The sequence below is a fragment of the Sphaeramia orbicularis genome, chromosome 6, assembly GCF_902148855.1.
Source record: "Sphaeramia orbicularis chromosome 6, fSphaOr1.1, whole genome shotgun sequence".
In the NCBI taxonomy this organism is placed as follows: Eukaryota; Metazoa; Chordata; class Actinopteri; order Kurtiformes; family Apogonidae; genus Sphaeramia; species Sphaeramia orbicularis.
Genome location: NC_043962.1, coordinates 24,820,771 through 24,840,605, shown reverse-complemented (window position 1 = coordinate 24,840,605; position 19,835 = coordinate 24,820,771). Strand labels below are relative to the sequence as shown.

Sequence of the window (19,835 nt, the reverse complement as noted above, 5' to 3'; positions counted from 1 at the left end):
ACTAAACACACACCTCACTGTTACTTTTTTGGATTCTCACTCCGTTACCATGAATTAATGTCTTTTAAAACTAAAATACAAACGATATCAGTTTCATTTTTGGATATAATGTACATTCATACATTAAGAAAAATGTGGCACACTAAATATTCACACTTTCCTTGAGGAACAGCACTTTTTCGTATTTTTTCCAAACCTTGACTAACTGCTGTATATTTTTCCTCACTCCGTTACTTTATCAATGATGATAAATTCATGTTTTTATTAAACATTTGGTTATTATTCCTTAATGGCATGTTAAAGTACTTACAATTTGAGCTATTATGGTTGCTGCCAAATTAATTTCTCACTCCGTTACTCGCTTGGCCAGGCCCTAATACTCTTACTGCATTTCTTTTAGATCTACTTGTACTTAAAATAAATGACCAAAGTTCCTTGCAGGAGTTCAGTAAACTAGTATTTATTACAACATTACAACCTGGGAAGACACCCCAGACTTGTTGATAGTAGCAGCAATGATGCCATAGACAAATACAGTAAGTGCTTCATCTTGAGCCCCATAAATTGAACATGACTGAACTTATGAAGTCGGAGGAAGTTGTACAATTGAGGCTACAGAAACAGATGACATACTTAGCAGTAACAAGCTCCCAGATGTCCAACAGAAGCCCACAGAGTGACAGCTGACTGTCAGTGGACAAACACTGGTCTGTTTTAATTGTATAACTCTACTGATGCAACAAATTTCAAAAACTAATGACACTAAATGATACAAAAGTGGCATGCAGTACAGACATAAAAGCAGGGTTGAAATCAAAACATCATGTTCCTGGCATACAAAATCTACGGTTTTATTTCAAATTGAGTCTGAAGCAGAATGTGTGACTCTAAGCGAGGTTTATCACTCAGTTGCAACAAAACAAGCTAATGTAAGAGCAACATCTTAGCAGTCTCATTGCACTGGGGAACTCACAGATACAAGAGTGCAATGACTGAACAAGAACAGGAAACAAAACAAAAACACATAATGGACGTCTTGCCTTTTAAAGGACCAGCCTGTGTCTATGGCATAACTCTGTAGCTCTTCTAGTTTGGTTAGGTAGTGAGTATTGAAGCTAACACGAACAGCTCTGGTTTCATCTGTGAACAAACTCTGATGTACACAGTATGCCATTTTGCATCAAGTTCATCCAATGACACGTTAAGATCACACAAATAGCCCTCCTTACAGTCTGCAGAGGTGCCAGGTGGGAGGCAGTCTCCCAGAGTAACACAGGTTTATACTGTGTGTCCGAGTAGAAATGTCCAAAGGCACTTCGGACACAGGTAGGCAGGTCCTTCGAGTTCAGCTCCTTATAATTCAAGCATAAGAGATGAAGAGGCCATATTCTTCATGATTCATTAAAAACATTTTTTATCCTTGAAACAATAGTTGTGAATGAAAAATCCACAAGTCCTCAAGAGATAATTACAAATCATGGCTGTAACACCAGGTGAAAAGTGGTATAGAAGCAATACTGTTCCTATAAGGTAGTCCTGACAGCAATACTACACCATGACTAATGACAGAGGGCAAACAGATAAACAGTCCAAACACATTTGACAAAAAAACATACTGCTGTATCTTGAGGAAAATTAGTTTCCACATATCAACTTGGACCTCATGAGTATTTGAACCCATTCTGACAGAGAAATGTGATTGCATAAACAGTCATCAGTATGTTAAAAAGTGAAAATCAATGTGCCTAACATCAGTTAAAGGGATTTCAGTAGTCTGAAGTTAATTTTCTTTCTTACATTAGAGTCACAAAATATTTATCTTAAATTTGGATAAGGGGCTAATATTTCCAAGAGCTTTCAATGTGATTTTTTTAAGAGGACATCTAGCAATTTGCCAGGCTTAAAATATCAATCAACTGTTTTCATTGCCTGACAAAAACAAGAGAATTTGGGTGTCTTAAGCTAATTACTAAACCACACAATAAGGCTATCTGACTGCGAGGTAATTTTCAGCTCTGCAGGGAAATCAAAGAGCTGAAATTCCAAAGAGTCACGCCCTAAATAATAAATCACGTTATGACTGCAATAACCATAGTATTTGTTAGTAATATTACAGTTGTGCAACTGTAGCATGGGCAAAACTAAACTATACATGAGGTAAACAGGAATCAAATTCTCACTGCTATGTCACAGGTCAGCAATATGTCTCATGTATTTCTGTCCCTCGAGTCATAAATGAAGTTGGAGTAACAATAACAGAGAAAAATAGTTACATAGCTTTCAGTTCAGAATTTATGGAATGATAGCTCTGCATAGCATCACAACTAAATGAATATATGACAAGCACATAAAAGTTTCCTTCAAAAAGACTGCCAGCAAATTAGCACAAACAAAAAAAATGAAATGAAATTGAATGCTATGGCTTACTTGAAAGATAAAATAGCTAACAGTAAGTGTTAAAAAACAACCACACAATTTAACATGTTACTCCAACAAGCACACATTCATAACACCTCATACAAATGTACAGTATTTTCAGTAGAGGGCAAAATACTGCTATAATGGCAGATCTGTGACATTGTGTGTTTATGTGGGGCGGCTCGGTTTCCATTACTCCCTGAGTTATCACATCTATCATCAGACTCAGAGATCGACCTCAAAGATGAATTAATAAAATGGAGCAGATACAAGTTGCTGCCTAACATCTATCTCAGCACCTGAAAACCACCATTTCACTTTGCAAGAACTCATAGTAGTACTTAAGTTTTTATACATCCTGCTCTCAATATATTCATCAAGGTGAATAATTTCTCTTATTTATAATGTTTAGATAGATAGGGCTAAAAAAAAAATCAGGTAGCTAATGTAGAAAGCTAAATGTTTATATATACTAAAAAAAATCTATCCCTTTAAAACAGATACGGCCTGAAGACATCGATTGCAGTCATACCAAAGTCACAAATATGTTCAAGTCAGTGTACAAGAGAGAAAAGGTTAGTGGACTTTTTTCATGGAAAATGTTCAGATACTGACAAGTTAAGAGAAGATCTTTGAGTGGCACATCAGTAGGCCACTCAAAGTTTCAAGGTTATGGTCTACCGAGGTCCTCTGCGGTTTGGATCCTGAGGGGTCACAGAGATGGGCCAGAGCTGTGGTGTCTTCTTATTTTAATGAAACATACAGTACCTAATCATACAACCTTAGAAAATAGCTTTACATTAATACCAGTGCATCTCTTCAAAGTCCACAGCCTCCTCTAAATTTGTGTCCGTCTCCAAGAGGCTCATGATCACGTTGATGGCTGCTTCATCATTGCTAAGACTACTAAGGCCCGGTCCCACCACACTGTCCAAATCAAGCTGGGAATTCTCCCCTGAGGTGAGACAGGATGAGAAAAAGACAACAAATCAGTGTGATGGAGTTAAAACATGCAAAAGTGGGAAAACTTTTCAGAGATCTGCATTTCACTTGAATGTCCCTTAGTGTATTATAAACAACCATAAAATAAAAGTGTAAAAGATGTAACACAAAATGGGCAAAATAGATCACAGAGGAAATCTTAATGTTTCAGAATCTGTAGGGTTTTTTACTTTAACTTTAGTGTCTACAAACTATTCTAACTAATGTTATTAACAGGATCAGAGTGCGTACCCATGAGTGTTTCTCCTCCTGAGAATGCAGCTCCCTGGGGCTCATCCTCTGAGCTGGACTTTCCTGGCATCTCCATGTCTGTTGCCTCCCCATTTGGCACCTTAAAGCCAAAAAGAAGAGCACATTAAATGCCTAGCAACATCATGACAGAAGCTTATTGAAGAGGGGAAAAAAAGACTCAAATGTGTAGGGGTTCAATTATGCCTTTCAATCTTTAGAGGGAAATAACTATAATTTCCTAGAGCATTCAGCTCTGATCATTTCACATTATGGTTGCCCTACTTCCAAGTAAATATTTTGTAGCTTGAAAAATGCAAAACACAAAAGAGAGGACTTGACGGTGTCATTGAGCAAAAAATAGACTTTGATTGCATGTCTTTTCCGAGGAAGATAAAAAATAAGGTGTCAATTCACTGTCAAGACTCTGTGGCTCATCACAAACTGGGGCTCTCCTAACTAGGACAGCTTGGTTTCACTTTTCCATAGCAACATCAAACACTGTTGCATCGCTTACAGTTCTATTGAGTCATAGAGCTGCTGCAACAGAAGGTTTCAGTAGAGACCACACCAGACTATGCAGAAACAAAAACTCACATTGCTGCTGACTTGACTGTGAGTTTGAGGAGACTTGTCCTGCGGTAGGCTGAATGGACTGACACTACCACTGGGGGGTGACGAGTTCATCCTACAACACATATACAGATAAATTAGGAGTCACATCATAGACATTGTTTATTTTTTATGCTTTGTATTGTCAGTACAGATGGGCAGAACTGAGGCCCAAACCAATACATATAAGAAAACATTACATTCAGAAATAAAAGTGCATCATAATCTTTCCCCACCTGTTGTAATCCAGCAGCTCGTTGGCGATTTGAGTCCCTATGCTCCCGGCATAGATCATTGTTCCAGGTGTGGTGGAGATGCCCGGGATAATTGGCAGGGACTTTTTGCCATCTTCTGGCAGAAAGAAAAAGTGTAAAAGAAATTAATCTGTTTTAAAATTTTCACTGCTGAAGATTATTATTTTTACTTCTTCATTTAATGTGTAATAACCTTTTAACAGACCTTCTGAAGTTTTGGAATTGCTTGATTGTTCAGACTTGTTTCCTGACTGGCTTGTCCGATGGTGATCATGACTTGTAACAGGATGAAAAACACGTGATTAATACATATCAAACTCTGGTCCGGAGAAACTTTGGCAATGCATTGAAGAACTGAAGCATTTACTCACGATATGACTGTATTAGTTGACACGATGTACTCTACTTCTTTGGTCCACGGATTTACAAAACTAAACCACTGACTTTGCAGATTGACAAAGGAGCCATATTTTGTTTTAAACTTATAGCAGTTTGTCTCTATTTTCTCTTTACTCCGCAGCACTGTAGATGAAAAACAGTGAGAGGCCAAGTAAGAGGACATAACTTTATTTAGGAATTGTTTATGCAATGGGTACAAAGGACAGACAAGTGCAACAGCACTGGAAGAGCATTCATAAACAATGGGAATTTGAGAAAATATAAATTACATAAGGTCCCATAAAAATTTGTTTACCTTTTCGATGTCTATCGGCCAAATGTGGTAAGTCATCTTGATGGAAGTACTCATAGCATGATGTCCCAAGCAATTCTTGTGGGAGGTAGCCAAGAACAGTTGTGGCTCTGCAGTAGAAAGAAGAAAAAACATTATGAGGGTACTGGTGTGCTATATGTCACTAATATACATTTGTATACTGTATAATATTCAATGCTGCATGCACTCAAACTATTCAAGATTTTGGAATCAGTATAAACAAAGATGAAAAAAATACATTGATGGTTATTATATGATCATCATTACCCCCTGCTCACTGCATAAAAGCAACCCAACAAGCACTGTGACTCATCACCTAAAATGTTTATCTTAACATTAAAATAAAAGTTTACATTTTTTCAAATTTCTTACTACCTGCTTTTTATGGGAATCAATTACATAACGATCACATCTGACACTGTTGATTCTGTGTCTGAACTGCATTTTCACTTTTCCTATGATGCCATTAGCTGTTTAAAGTATTATTTTTGCACAGAGTGACTACCAACAGTCTCATTTTAATGAAAATAACCTGCAAATCCCCCAAACTAGCCTCATTTTACCTTTGATCGACAAAGGTGAATTTTCCATCCATGGCATAGCGTGTGGTGAACTCTGTGGGTTTAACTCGGACCTCTCCGTTAACCTGTGGAGATGAATGGTAGTGGACACGGCCCACTGCCACCAGACAGCTGAAGTGGGAACTGTCCTGCTTGTCTGCCTCGCCCTCCCCCTCTGCTCCGAGCTGACTCGTAGGCCAGCTCCGCATGTAGCCTGTACAGTGGACTGTGCAGTACTTCTGTGACTCTGTAGGCACATGCACACAACAAATCATAAATATAGTGAACACAAACACACAAACCAAATCTGAATGTATTCAGTTACATCAGTACTTCTTACATATAGAAGAAATTGTTCCTTGTGAACATGATCTAAGCTACAACAAATGAAAGCCACTAAGTTAACACTGTGAATGTCCAAAATCGAGGCCTTCACAGGTACTGTTCAATTAATCAAGTTACTGTTTGGGGAAAAAAAGTCAGATCCTTCCTAAATAAAATGTAACATACCACTTGCAACTGAATTGTGCATAGGTTTTTCCAGTTGCTGCTTACCAATGGTCTGTTTTTTGTTTTAATTTGTATTAAATAATTCACAAATAACCTTGAAAATGCTCTTTTTTGTTACTGTTTTACTAGGCCGTGCATAGATGTCATAAAGACATAAAAAAATAACAGATTTTATTATTTAGGTCATGTTCACATTCTGATCTTCTTCACAGTCTTCACAGGTGCTGTAAACAGGGTAGGTCAACTGTTACACAAAAAATCCTGAATATTATAATATACTAGCGGCATTGTACCCATGGTGCCATTGTACGACAGCATGAGAGGCTAAAATCGCCTGGCATACCTCACAACATTGGAATTCGAATATAAAATTGTGCCTAGTAGATAGTCAAGTAATGTTTCCATTCATTTGGCGAGTTTGGTGGCGATCAGGTCTGTGGTGAGCTCGGACTTGGTCCGAGGTGATCTGGGACCCGGTCTGTGGTGATCTGGGACCCGTTCCGAGGTTGTAGTCAGGTAATATTTCTATTCATTTGGCGAGTTTGGTGGCGATCGGCCCTGTGAAGGCTGAGGAAAATCCGTACAAACGCCCTCCTGTGCTGCAACCGAGCGGACGGACGGACACAGAACGTGCATTATATAGTAGGATTAAGCCTAACAGTAGTGTATCATATACAGTACACCTAATGAAGACACAAAATACATATTTGATTGGTTTTTTTTTTAATCTTCTGAAACAAAAATTGCACATGGGAGACTTGACATAAATAAGCAAAGAATGACAGGCACCAGAGTAAGTGCAACACCACTAAAACAGAGCCAGTCAAATCGCAGTAAAGAATGATGTGACAGGTGAATGAAGATGAGTTGATGAAAGATAAACGCAATGCATGAACTGAAATAGCTGACTCGATGTGGACCCGAGGATGATTAAAGCTGAAATGTGGTCACCGTCTAGTACAATAGTCATCTGCTACATAATCCACAGTACCACCTCCGTACCTTTCTTTTTGGAGGTGCCAGCCTGGAATTCCTTCTCCTCCACTTTGACAGAAATTTTGTTGTACTTCATTCGGCAGAAGAAAGAGCGTCGGGCCCCTGAACACAGCCGTGCTGCACCTACTGGGAGGTCAGCCTGGACCTGCAGACCAGCTGGAGACATGACACGAGTGCCAAATGAGTTCTCGCCACCACAATGGTATAAGCATGCGCGCACAAAAATAACTGCTTTACTTTTAGCATCTATTAGCCGTTCACGAGGGTATAATTCAGACGCTGACAGCTGCTCCTTCACTTTCCCCATGTCCTTAGGGTGTATGTAATCAAATAAACTCTGCCCGATCAGCTCCGCCTGGAAGAAGAACAAACAAGAAGAAAATCAAAATCTGCCCCCGCTTAAAATAATACATTAGCAAAGTATTAGTCGTGGAATTAGCATAGTTGAACCTGAGACACAGACAATGTATGGAACAAACATAAAGGTAGAGTAACATTTAAATAACAATTAATTAAAGCTAATAAATACTTTGATTTGTGAATGAACTTGAAGAATTTGGACTTAAATGTGATCCAACACCTATTGCAGAGTTATAAACACTAACATATGTATTTTTGTCATTAAAGCTGCAGAACTTGATTGTTTCCTGGCATCTATCACTAGGCAAAAATTCCCACATTGTGATTCAATCAATTTCTTAACTGATGGTGATGTATGTGTCTTACAGGTATTACTGAAATGGTTGAAATTACTGAACTTCAGCAATTCTTCAAATTTGTTCAATTAACCAAGTCACAAGTCATTTTGTTTTTGCTCAACAAAATATAACATGCAATTTGTAATTTAATTGTGAAAGGCTTCTCCAGTTGATGCCTCCAGTGATGTTGTTTTCTTTGACAAATAATTCACAGACCGTTTAAGGAGACTGCACATAGATGCCATATAGTATCAAAAAAGAATATTGTTTTGCCGAGTTCAAGCAGACATAAAAAAATAACCGAGATGTAATTATTTGGGTCATTCTGTTGTTTTTCTTAAATAATTTTTGACAACTGATGTATCTACACAGTGAAAAACTGTGAAATCTGTGCACATGACACAAAGTACAAATTAGCATTAATAAAAGGACATCACAAGCCATCTGGTGTGTCCAGGATTTCATATGAAGAAACGCGCTGCAGATACAGTAGCCAATGCAAAAACATTACCCGACTATAATTTAATATCTTCGTGACGGACTCGGAGACAAAAACTATTTTTCCACGATCACAGCCCACTACAAACAAGAATCCATCTGCAGCCTGTACAACAAAGAAACAGGAGAAGGAGAATATAAGTATCAGGTTAAACCTACAAACCAGATAGATTCAGGTTAAGTTGCGCATTTTAGAGTATAATTTCAAGGAACAATTTGATAATATAATTATACAAACTCTACCCTAAGCTATCGCATATTCTAAGACCAAAAAAGTAATGGGAAAAAGAAAAACAATTATGCTTCCTGTTTTCTTAATAACAACATAATTACAGAACTACAGATGACCTGGTGTTATTTAGTAATGTCAGTGGTATAATTTACCTTGAGGACGAGTTGTTTGAGCTCCTCGTCAGGAAGGAATGAAGGCTTGTAGTTGGCTTCAGAGAAAGAGCTTGCTGAGCCTGAAAACAATAAAAATTTACAGTGAATTAAATAATTATTCTGTTTCACTGTTAAACCCTGACAACATGCAAATAACAATACAAACAGGTCTAACAGGGAAGCAGTGATGTGATAAGACAAACCCCTTGGGCACACAAAGGTATTATTAAGTTATTTCATTACAGTGGATATCATTTTATTTGCTGTACCGACTGTAGGTGTCTTAAGATTTCATACTATATAGAATGTTTATATAGTAGTAGTAATAGTTTCATTTTTTACACCAAATCATGTTAAGATAATCAAATGTTTTCTTTGGATGCTTCACACTACTGTGTTTGGTCTGGACTTTTCCATTTAATCCAAACCAAATTTGTAGTGTGGAACTTCCCCAAACACCACAGTGTGGGCCAAACAGCTGGTTTTAAGACCAAACCAAGAAGTGGATTAAAAAGAACAACTGTTTGGTTCATTTGTAGCGTGAAAACACTTTTTAAGGAGTTGCAACTATAATACCAATCATAAGCTGCTATTGTCACCAAAAGCAAAGACAAAAAGAAATGCTAACAGAAGATAATGATGATGGAAGAACTAAATGGTATAACACACTGGCCTCCACAAAATGTCGAGGTGGTCCATATTAATATTAGCTTAATTTGTGTGGGTTTGCCCCAAAGAAGTGGAGTTGTTTCTTAAATAATTTACTGTAGAAATATCAAATTGTATTGCATTGTAGTTCTATTCCGGAAACGAAAATGACAATAAATGCCACGATGAGAGACATGAACAGATGCCAATTATCCATTTTTACGGTTATGTTCAAGAAACTTGTTTGCATTTAGTTCTAAGCTCCGTTCTGGTTCACAAATTGCTCAGCAGCAAAAAGCACCACTCCAAAACACAACAATAAAGTCTAAGTGAATTTGGCAAGACAATACTGAAAGGTTTTTCAGCTTTGCTCTGAAATAAAATGACATGCACTGATAGCTATGAAGAAGAAAAACATTCCTGTGATAAGAAAACACAAACATTTCTATGTAGGTCATGGTATATCCTGTTTCAAACCTCTGCACAAGAGCTTATGTTGGTACCTTTGAGAGATTTGAGGTGCTGCAGAGCCATTCTGAGCACAGTGAGTTTGTCCAGCTTTCGAGACATGGGGTTACAAGTTGGGATCATGGTCGACAGTTTGTCAATGAGATTGTTCATTTTGTCCCGTCTTCGCTTTTCAATTTGGCTGTGTGGTTCCCTGCAGAAACATGGACAAATGCATCAGTTTCAGGCCTTTGAGACACATTTTTTCTGGGATGACTGCATGAAATATAGACTTAAAATCCTCTAACTGAAGGAAATGTATTTTTGTGTTTTTATTTATTCATTCATTCATTCATTCTTTACTCTGAAATCCTGCATGCCAAGACAATAATGATCTGCTGTAAATGTTTTTGCTGTTCTTTACACCTACTCTCTGGATGTACACAGTTTGTGTGTATCTGCCTAATTTTTCAGTTTTTGTAAAAACATAACTTCAATAAAAAGAGAATTTAAAAAAAAAATGGTTTCAGGGGGAAATAAAAATAATACATACAATAAGTGCAAAAGTAAGCAGAGCTTATCAATACCCCCACCTTTTTGCACAACACTTCAACCCCTAACTGATACTCTGCCTACCCAGGGATTAACTTTGACTCTTAACTTTCAGTCTTTTCAAAAATATTTCACAAATTTGTAAAAAATACCAAAATTGAGAGATAGGCACATGTAAAGAATGTGTATGTGAAATTTGAAAAGAAAATAATAGTGTCCGAGGAATAGGTTGGACAAATTTTGTTAATTTAAATATTCAAATATTAGTAAAAAAAATAAAAATAAAAAAATTCAAATTCAGCCATCAAACTGTGCACTGCACCTCTCAAGAACATGTGTGTCAAATATGAAAAGAATCAAATAAACAGTCTTTGAGAAATTGGGTGGACAAAAATCTGGGACATATGCACAGTCCTCTGGGGCAGGTGGGGGTATAATAATTAATTTGTAACAGCAGGGATTCTAATATAACCTACCTGAAGCATTTGATTTTGACATGTTGGTCCTCTCCATCTGACCTGTTAACACAATTTCATTTTTAATGTAGACATACTGAGAAATAACATGAAAAAAGCATAATAACTCAGACTCAGCCCCACAGAACTCGCTCAATTGTACCTGTCTTGGTCATCTTCCATATCTGCATCGAGCATGGAAGTAGATTTTGTTTCCCTATAAAGAAAATTACTGATTATCAATGGCTAGAGTCTGTTTAGAGAAGTCAAATTTAAAAACATTTTTTTTTGTACAATCAAACAACCACACTCATACTTACTGGTTGTCTGTGCTGCCCTTGCGTTTCCGAGGCATTTCCATGCTCAAGGACATGCTTGCAGCTGAGGAGGGGGTCATCAGGCTCGGCAGACACATAGAACTGCTTTGGTTTTCCTCAACCAGTACATCCTCTGAAACAATACAATACACAAATGTCTGCAGTTGGTAAAGAAAGAGGTGTTTATAAAGTGCAGGGGTACAATACTTGGTTCTACTACATTTCAGGCAATAAATCTACCAGCTTACAGTTCCACAAGAACAATGAAGGTAAGAGTGATAAAGAATGCCTTGGCTGCATTAGGATGCCCCAGGCTTGACAAACACAGTCGCAGTTTTCTTAAGATTGTGTTCATTGCATACAAATGACTGATGATACACAACATGGAGCACACCTTACTCTTTACAAGCAGCAAAGAATTTCTAAAATCTAAAAGGAATAAGACGCTTCACAAACTGTCGTGTACCAGTTTCCCTATTGGTTTAGTATTTTGTAACATGTTTAAAATATTCTTTCAACCAAAGACCAAGGCTGATGATTTTAATGAACGATTAATGTTGCACAATTACTCATATAGCAATGCCAGCTTGTTTGATGATATAACCACAAAAGGCTGCAAAGTAATTAAATTGAAAAATGTGTGCAGGGGAACATGACAACATTTTCTCTGTTTGTGTGCACTCAACAAGCCATGACCGATCAAGTCTCTGAACTGTATGCAGTTTACAGTCATATGACTTATCCAGTGTGCAGACCAGGCACCTTTATCACAAAGCTGGATTAATGGGTTAGCAAGGTGACTTCTGGCCGAACCTCTGGTTTTAAGTGTCTGAAAGGTGATTTACTTTATTACCATAACAAGTTACAATAAAAAACAAAAATCCAAACCTATTGTAGGCAACCTTTACCAGACTAGAAGTTCCAAACCTGCTCCAGAGGAAGTTATGTTATCAATAACAGATTACAACATATGAAAAAACGACTTTCTAAACAATCAACTCCAATGGACCTTGAAAAAAAATGGAGGTATAGACCTTTCTATCACTGTCCATTGTTAACTTTCCTTTATGTCTTTGGCTACAGCAACTGTGAAGCTTTTATCCTGTATTAAAATAAATTGCTCACATTTGTTTAAGATGATAGTTTGTTCTTACTGTGTTCCTGACTGCAGCACAGAAACCCTGGGTTGACAAAGTGGATTGATAACCACCTTCATGATACCACTTAGTGTGATGACCATTTTTAAGGTCTTGTCGAGCTAGGTAATGGAAAGAGATCCTGGGTATGTTGAACTTGCATCAGGATACAGGTGCCAGATGGAAATGGATCTTATTACCAACAAACAAAACTGGAAGTCCAAAACAACAAAAACCAAATGCAACAGTCACAGCTACCAAAACCACACATAAATTAACCCTACCTCTATCAACAGACTGAATCACTCACTGAGTTTACACAAATCTATATTAACATAACATCAGGTTTATCCCTTCAAACAATACCACAGTCAAAATATTACTGTTTCATTACCCTCACTGATAGTTTACATTATAGCGCTGTTAGATGGCCCAAACCATCATAGTTTAGTCTGAACCATATATCAACAAGGAAACTCAGCAAATATAATAAAAACAACAGCAATAATAGCACCAATAACAACAACAACAGCAACAATAATAATACCAATAATAATAATAATAATAATAATAATAATAATAATAATAATAATGGATTGGAATTATATGGCGCTTTTCTAGACACCCAAAGTGCTTTACATTATTGATCCATTATTCATTCACTCTCACATTCTCCCTCTGGTGGTGGTAAACTACATCTGTAGCCCCGACCTCCCAAGTGTAGAACAAATGTATTTCAGCATCCAGGTTCATTCTTTTACTTGACAACTGTGTCCATTGGGGAAACAACACCAGTGTCAATAACAACAATAACTGAAATATGACTTTTTCACCATGCTGCACTGACCGTTAACTAGGGATGTCCCGATCCAATGTAGTCATGAGATCGGGCCGATCCAGGCCTGGTCTTAAGGAGGGGGGGACGACAAACGTCCTGCCCCCTCAAATTAAAGTTTGCGAAGGTAGGGAAAAGGAAAATTAGTGACGCATGAGTCAACTGCGGGGCTTTTGTGGAATTATTTGACCCGACCCGCAAATAAGCTGACATTCTTTTGACCTGCCCCAACCTGCCCCGAGAGTAACCCGCTGATCCGCCCATCACTAACGTACAGCACAGAACACACCCCCATATAATCCCTGGACAGACCTGTCCATAGATGCGTTACAGCAGTGGCAAACATACGGCCCACAGGCCAAAACCGGCCTGCCAAAGGTTCTAATTTGGCCCACAGTATGAAATTGAAAAGTGTAAAGTTATATTTCAGTTATTAAGAGTCAAAGGTGTCACACTTGTTTTAGTTCAGGTTACATATGCAGCCCAATTGTGATCCAAGTAAAATAACAGCATAATAACCTATAAATAATGACTCCAAATTTAAATCAAATTTCATTGTAAAAAGTCGGTATCAGATCGGTACTGGCAAAACTAATCCAAAAAAAATCCAGACTGGAACATCAGTACTGTTAACCAGTGAATTTTTCCGGTTTAATGAGCTTAATTTTCCGCAAAGAAAATCTTTTTGTCCATACAGTGTACTACCATAGCATAGCAAACAACAGCTGCAACACTTTGACGGACAGAGAACTTTATCAAATTTTTGGTTACCAGAACAGAACACTGGGCAAAGTGCATTGAAGAAGATCTCTATTATTAACGGTTGTAATCAAAACGGAACAGTAAATTTGATTAATATTTTGTGGTTAAAATGAAGTAATGTTAGAGTTGTTCATATAATTGGTTTATTTTAATTTTCTGTTTTCATCGTGGACGTCCTCTAATACCACTAATGTCTTCTAATAATTGCTGATACTGGTACTGCCATACAAGACGCCATTTCACAGATGGCGGTGGTTTATATTTACCTGTTTTGTTACATTACAGGTTGGTTCATAAATGCGTGTGCCTGTTTATTTATGCTTATTTGTAGGTAATATAATGAAGGGCTGAACAACTTGTCCGTTTCCCTGGCACATTCTGCAACAACTAATAAATAAATAAACATAAGAGACTGATCTCATGAAATCGCCTTGTATGTCATGCCAGGTCTTATGGCATTTGGCATGCTATACATACACATTTTTGTCTTTTTGCGTGTTATTCAATACTATTTGGTTGCATGTCAATTTATACCAAGATCTCCAGGTCATATCACCGTAAACCCCTAACCATATCTCTAACCCTCAGTGCATGGTATTTGATGCGGTGTGAACATAACATGTGGAAAGCTTATAATGCATATAGATAACACGCCAATTAACGTGAAGTAAAAGTGTATATTTGCGCAATTTCATGATATCACATTGAAACATAAATGACTTCAGGAACTGCATTAGCCAAATTGCCATTTTTAATACCTGTCTCAGCTCAAAATTTTCCTTTATGGTGTATGCATTCTTTCTACTATCCTGCGGTTTGTGGAATAAAAATTTCATGTAGATTGATCCCTTCATATGTTATATTTTGGTGGGGTTAATCTATTTTAATCAAATCATACAGCTTAAATTATATTTTTTTTATAGTCTATTTGCTCCTAACACTGCAATAAGCCACCAGAAGATATACCATGAACCCACCAGAATCTTTAAAAGTACCGTTACTGCTCAACACCAGTGATCATCCTAATCTATTAATTATCTAATCCTTTCAGTGCTGTATCCTACATCTGACGACAGCTCAAACAATCCATCGATGCCAGTCAACCAACAATTTGAAACTTTCATTCTGCCACTGCCTGACAAATGAATGAATGCATCTATCTGATAATAAAAATCTCAGCTCTTCTGGTGAAACAGCTAAGACAACTGAGAGGAGTTTGAGGCTCTACTGTGTCCCGGCCATCATCTCTCAAAGCCCTTTGTCCTTTCTGACAAAGCCTGAAACTGCCACGGCTATGACATGTGAAGCCTGATATGTGAGAGACAGACTCAAGAGAACAGCACAAGATGGACCAAATAGGGCTGATATCCATGACCCCTATTTTTAACTCTGTTCCACAAGCCCTGTGACCCAAATAGCCATTAACAGATCAGCAACAACCTGATTTTTAATCCTGCTCCCTCTGTCAAGATCTGTTGGATTACAGGGTTACTGAAAAGGCAAGATGACTGGACACCTGGTCATGGAGACAATTCACTGCATTAAGATGTTCATTCACTCAGTTCTTGAATGAACATCCGCTGCACTTGAGTAACCGTATTCATTGGGGGGGGGGGGTTAGATGGATGTTACAGTTAAAGCAGTTAAAGTCTGGCTTGTGAGGTTAAGAGAGCTTTATGCTACTTTAAAAAAAATTTTGCATACAGAAAGTAAGCAGGTTGCACATTTTCATTACACACACTCACATAAGCACAAACAAAAGTTAAACAAATATGCTAAAACCACTGTTTCATATTTGTGTGTCCAATAGAAAAATAATCATAAAATAATACTGGTTGAACGACAATCTAAACAGTGATTTACAAGGACAGTAAATCATGCTGCACTCAACGCTTTTAAAAGCAGGGACAACAATGGATCTGTTTGCCATATTTTTAAGTTGGCAACGCTCACTTTACAAGTTGGCTCCAAAACTTAACTGCAGGTGTATGCGCAGTACACTTAGGTAACAATACTGTGTGCAAAGAGCAAAGTTCGCACACAGAAAATAAGGGTGAACAGTGAGGTCAGGTTGAAGTCTGCCCTGCACCACCCAGCTTGTCATTTAAACACACACCTAGAAACTACCCAGTAAATCCACATTCTTCTGCTGCAGCCACATGAACAGCTTGCTGTGATAATGCTTCAACTGCCAGCAAGTACTTGTGCTAATGCAACACGTGCTGAATATAAACTAGTGCTGGTGGAGATCTACAGAGACCTGAATGGCACTGGAAGGACAAAAGGAGAGAAATAAATCCAATAAACAAGGACACACGCAGTCAATTTTAACACTGCAGAAAAATTATTAGTGTTTTAACAATATTCCGAACAAAATAACATCTATCTGGAAGTGAACTCTGTGTTTACTACTTAAAGCAGGGGTTCCCAAAGTGGGGGTTGGGTCCCCATTGGGAGGGTCTGAGATGACTGCGACAGATTAACATCAGTATTGTCGCACTTATAGATTGAAGGTAGGAAGTTTTGCTTAGTAGGCGGGAGATGCAGGAGATGCAGGAGATACTTCTATTTTGTAAGTGCAAGTTAGAATAATAGCAAATGGACAACAACCTGACATTGACAGTCAAGGCATTATTTCATCCTACAGGTTTGACTAATGGTGTCACATTAATAAAAATAAACATAAAAAGGCCAATAAACATTGTAAAACAGACACCATAACCTAAATAAATATTAACATGAACCCTTGCACATAAAACATAACACAATGAGTAAAATATCCAGTACCCACATGCCACCCATATGCCACAGTATCATTTAAGTCATATCCTGGTTGACTTAAAAGAATCATCTTGCCATCTGGACATAATAATATTCTGTCTTCTGGACTATAAGCAGATTGGTTTCCAAAGCTTCCCTTGTTTTTAGACTAGTGCTCACTGATAACATTTTCAGTGATATTGTGGCATGAAAATTCACACATTGCAATCTACTTGTAATATGATTAATAAGAAAAAGCATTTTGTTTATGTGAAATGCATCCAAACATAGCACACAGACTTTTGACCAATTAGAAGGGCTCGTTTGGCTAATCAGATGAAGCTTTACTGAGCTGTCAGCTCCCTTCAGATTTACGGGTGGCCAGTTTGGTGGCAGCTGCAAAGTTTGTTTATTTATCACAGCTCACATTATCATATAAATCCTGAATAATGTAATTGCTCAGGCCCATTTCAGACCAAAACACAGATGTCAACACACTAGGAACTGGGATAGGAAAGTGGCACAATGAGAAAAGGTGTTTAAAATTAGACATGCACCAATTAACTTTTTCAGTTTTGATTTTGATATACCTGAATTTTAACATCTGCTGATACTGAAGTGTTTTTTCTACATTCTTTTGCAGATTCTTGATTAAAATGGTGGCATTATAAGATGCAACACAGCTTCCACCTTGCAGAGAGTCAGCTATACCAACAAGTTGCTGCCATGTTGTTGCTTTTTGAGACTAAAATACCTCCAAACATGTGGAGTTACCCAAGTGTTACTCACTCAGCTGCAGATGGTGTCATGTTACGTTACACTGGGTTCATGGTTCAGCACAGCTCTGAATGCACGTGTAACTCATAGAAAAACATAGGGTCCACCAGCTATCTTTGAATATGTGTTAATTATTAATAAAATTAATTTATGTGACAACATTTTGAATATGGGCTTAAAATTTAATTATTACATAGTTTTAATTCATAAAAGTATAAGACTACGTTATCTGTAATCAGGATTGGCATCAGATATAGAAACCTGAACTGTCCCAACTCTGAATAGTTTCTGTATAAGCAACAGAATATGCTTCGTCTAGATTTAAAAGAACCCTTCATTTTTCTTTAAATTCCATTTGAAAAGAAGTCTTTTTCAACAGTCTCCTGGGTGAATTATCTTTTAAAGAAACCAGTGACTGTATTGTATACAAGAAGCAAAAACTGGGGCTACTTTGAAGCTTGCATTCATATGAAAACTAGGACAACCAAGATGTAAATGACTATCCAGAGTGTATCAGAGTTCCACAACATATCTGATTTTCTTGAACTGATGTATGTGCTTGAACAGAACACTTGTGTATGTTAGCTGTGTTTTTGCTGGGAATACTCAGCCCACATGATACCTGAACCACAAAAGTGTCACAGAAAGACAGTTCACACTGGATTTATGATCTCTAAAACCTGAGAAAATACCACCTTAGCACTTGAATGGAGGTAGGAAAAATCCAAACGGCTAACCTCATAATTCTTAAAGTTAAGAGCTGACATTAGTGGTTTCATTTTCATGTACACATACCTAGAGAATTGTCCTCCAATCTCAGACAGCCAAAATGCAGTTTTGCTCTACTGCAGGTCAAAAGGATGGCCATTTTCATAATCAGGGAAAGTGACCCATAACCAGATTCTAATGTTGATTATCCGGTTGTTTGACCTATATTTTAAATAACTGTCATGAAACACGTCTTTGGCAGAGATCAAAGTATTAACAGTGAAAAATAAATATCTGTAACATCCTGCTTAGCATCAACAGAATGCATTTGCCCGATAATAATATTTATAAGTGAAATAACAGTAGAATGAATCCCATGGTGTAGCAGTTCCTTAAATGTATTTAGGTCTCAAAATGTTTTTGCATGTATCCAGGTTCAAAGTCTTGAATGACTATCTAAAATATAAGCTATAAATAAACTGCTAACATTACAAAAACAAACTTCCTCTATGGTTTATGACTGTTTTATCTTGACACCACTGTTTACAACTGTTGGCTAGGAAGTATTTCACTAACCGGCTTCATCATCAGGCTGATGCTACATTTATATGTAAAGATATAAATTAATGTACCATATCATGAATTTCTGCTCCTGCTAACTTGTAGATATAAATATTTTGCTAGTGCTAACATTAAAATTCAACATTAACCTGGAAAAATAGGTGGATAAGCCACTGTAAAATAGGGCTAAGATAAAGGGAATACCAACGTGTTCTTTTTTTTGCAATGTCTTAAAAAAGCACTGACCATAGAAGTGTCAAAAATAACCATGCTAACAAAATGTCAATGGCTGTAAAAGCCCATTGAACACAGGACTCACTGAGAGCGTTGTTCTGATTACCAGGCCTTGCTATCGTTGCTAAGCTAACATTTCAATGGTTTAACCGTTGAATTTGTCACCTTCAGACCATACAAAAACAGCTTTAATGAAAATACTCTGAATGGCTAGCCGCTATATGGACATATTCTGCCGAAAAGGGTCGCGTTTTGATAAACAACGTCGTGCAGCGTTACATAAATGGCGTAGAGGGCGAGTTTGCTCTACTGATCTACTGACCTAGTTTTGGAATAGCGCAAAGTTGCGTCCAACCGTCGTGAAATTGCGAAAACTACTTGTCTCGTGCCGTTAAACCTTAATGTCGCAAAGTCACCTGGTCGGACAGTGTATGTATTTGTGAGGGTAAAGGGGTTTTAAAGAGCTGAATTACCTGCCGCTTCGCCTGCCGCTCTGTCACCGCCGCCAGCCGTTGCATTCCTGGCTGACATGGCTGGAGCCAGAGGCGGTGTGCTGTGGCCCAGGACGCCAATGCATGGATGAGGCGGTCAACGGCTCCGGAATGCGGCTGTGGTAAAGGGGAGAGGTATGCGGGAGCAGACACCGAGGCGGAAACAGGTTCGACTGACCGCCCTGTTTTCTGTGGATGCGGAGTCGAAAATGGTGAGGACACTGAGTCGTACGCAAAGCGGGTTTGTGTGCGGTGTAGTCGGGACTGTGTGGAGAGCTGA

General features: G+C 37.9%; 1 protein-coding gene across 3 annotated transcripts; it reads right to left on the bottom strand.

Moving 5' to 3' along the window:
• Nucleotides 1-444: 444 nt before the first annotated feature.
• bmal2 (basic helix-loop-helix ARNT like 2) lies at nucleotides 445-19,835 on the bottom strand. 3 transcript variants are annotated; one of them, XM_030136091.1, is made up of 17 exons: nucleotides 19,538-19,835; nucleotides 11,295-11,424; nucleotides 11,138-11,191; nucleotides 10,996-11,037; nucleotides 10,024-10,181; nucleotides 8,873-8,952; nucleotides 8,502-8,594; nucleotides 7,530-7,647; nucleotides 7,299-7,448; nucleotides 5,790-6,033; nucleotides 5,209-5,315; nucleotides 4,886-5,036; nucleotides 4,720-4,790; nucleotides 4,497-4,611; nucleotides 4,246-4,336; nucleotides 3,652-3,751; nucleotides 445-3,373 (listed from the first exon to the last, which is right to left on the bottom strand). In XM_030136091.1, the coding sequence occupies exons 1-17, from the start codon at nucleotides 19,593-19,595 to the stop codon at nucleotides 3,219-3,221; spliced, it is 1,917 nt and encodes a 638-aa protein (XP_029991951.1). In that variant the 5' UTR covers nucleotides 19,596-19,835; the 3' UTR covers nucleotides 445-3,218. The 3 variants fall into 3 exon arrangements, with proteins under 3 accessions (XP_029991951.1, XP_029991952.1, XP_029991953.1); XM_030136092.1 differs by having other exon boundaries at nucleotides 4,497-4,608; XM_030136093.1 differs by lacking the exon at nucleotides 8,502-8,594.

Excerpts from the sequence above, each read along its gene's own strand:
- bmal2 (XM_030136091.1), bottom strand. The coding sequence starts at position 19,595 with ATGTCAGCCAGGAATGCAACGGCTGGCGGCGGTGACAGAGCGGCAGGC. Across the intron at positions 11,192-11,294 it reads AAGGGCAGCACAGACAACCA|GGAAACAAAATCTACTTCCA; the intron begins GTAAGTATGAGT and ends TTTTCTTTATAG. Across the intron at positions 8,953-10,023 it reads GCACCTCAAATCTCTCAAAG|GCTCAGCAAGCTCTTTCTCT; the intron begins GTACCAACATAA and ends TATTGTTTTCAG.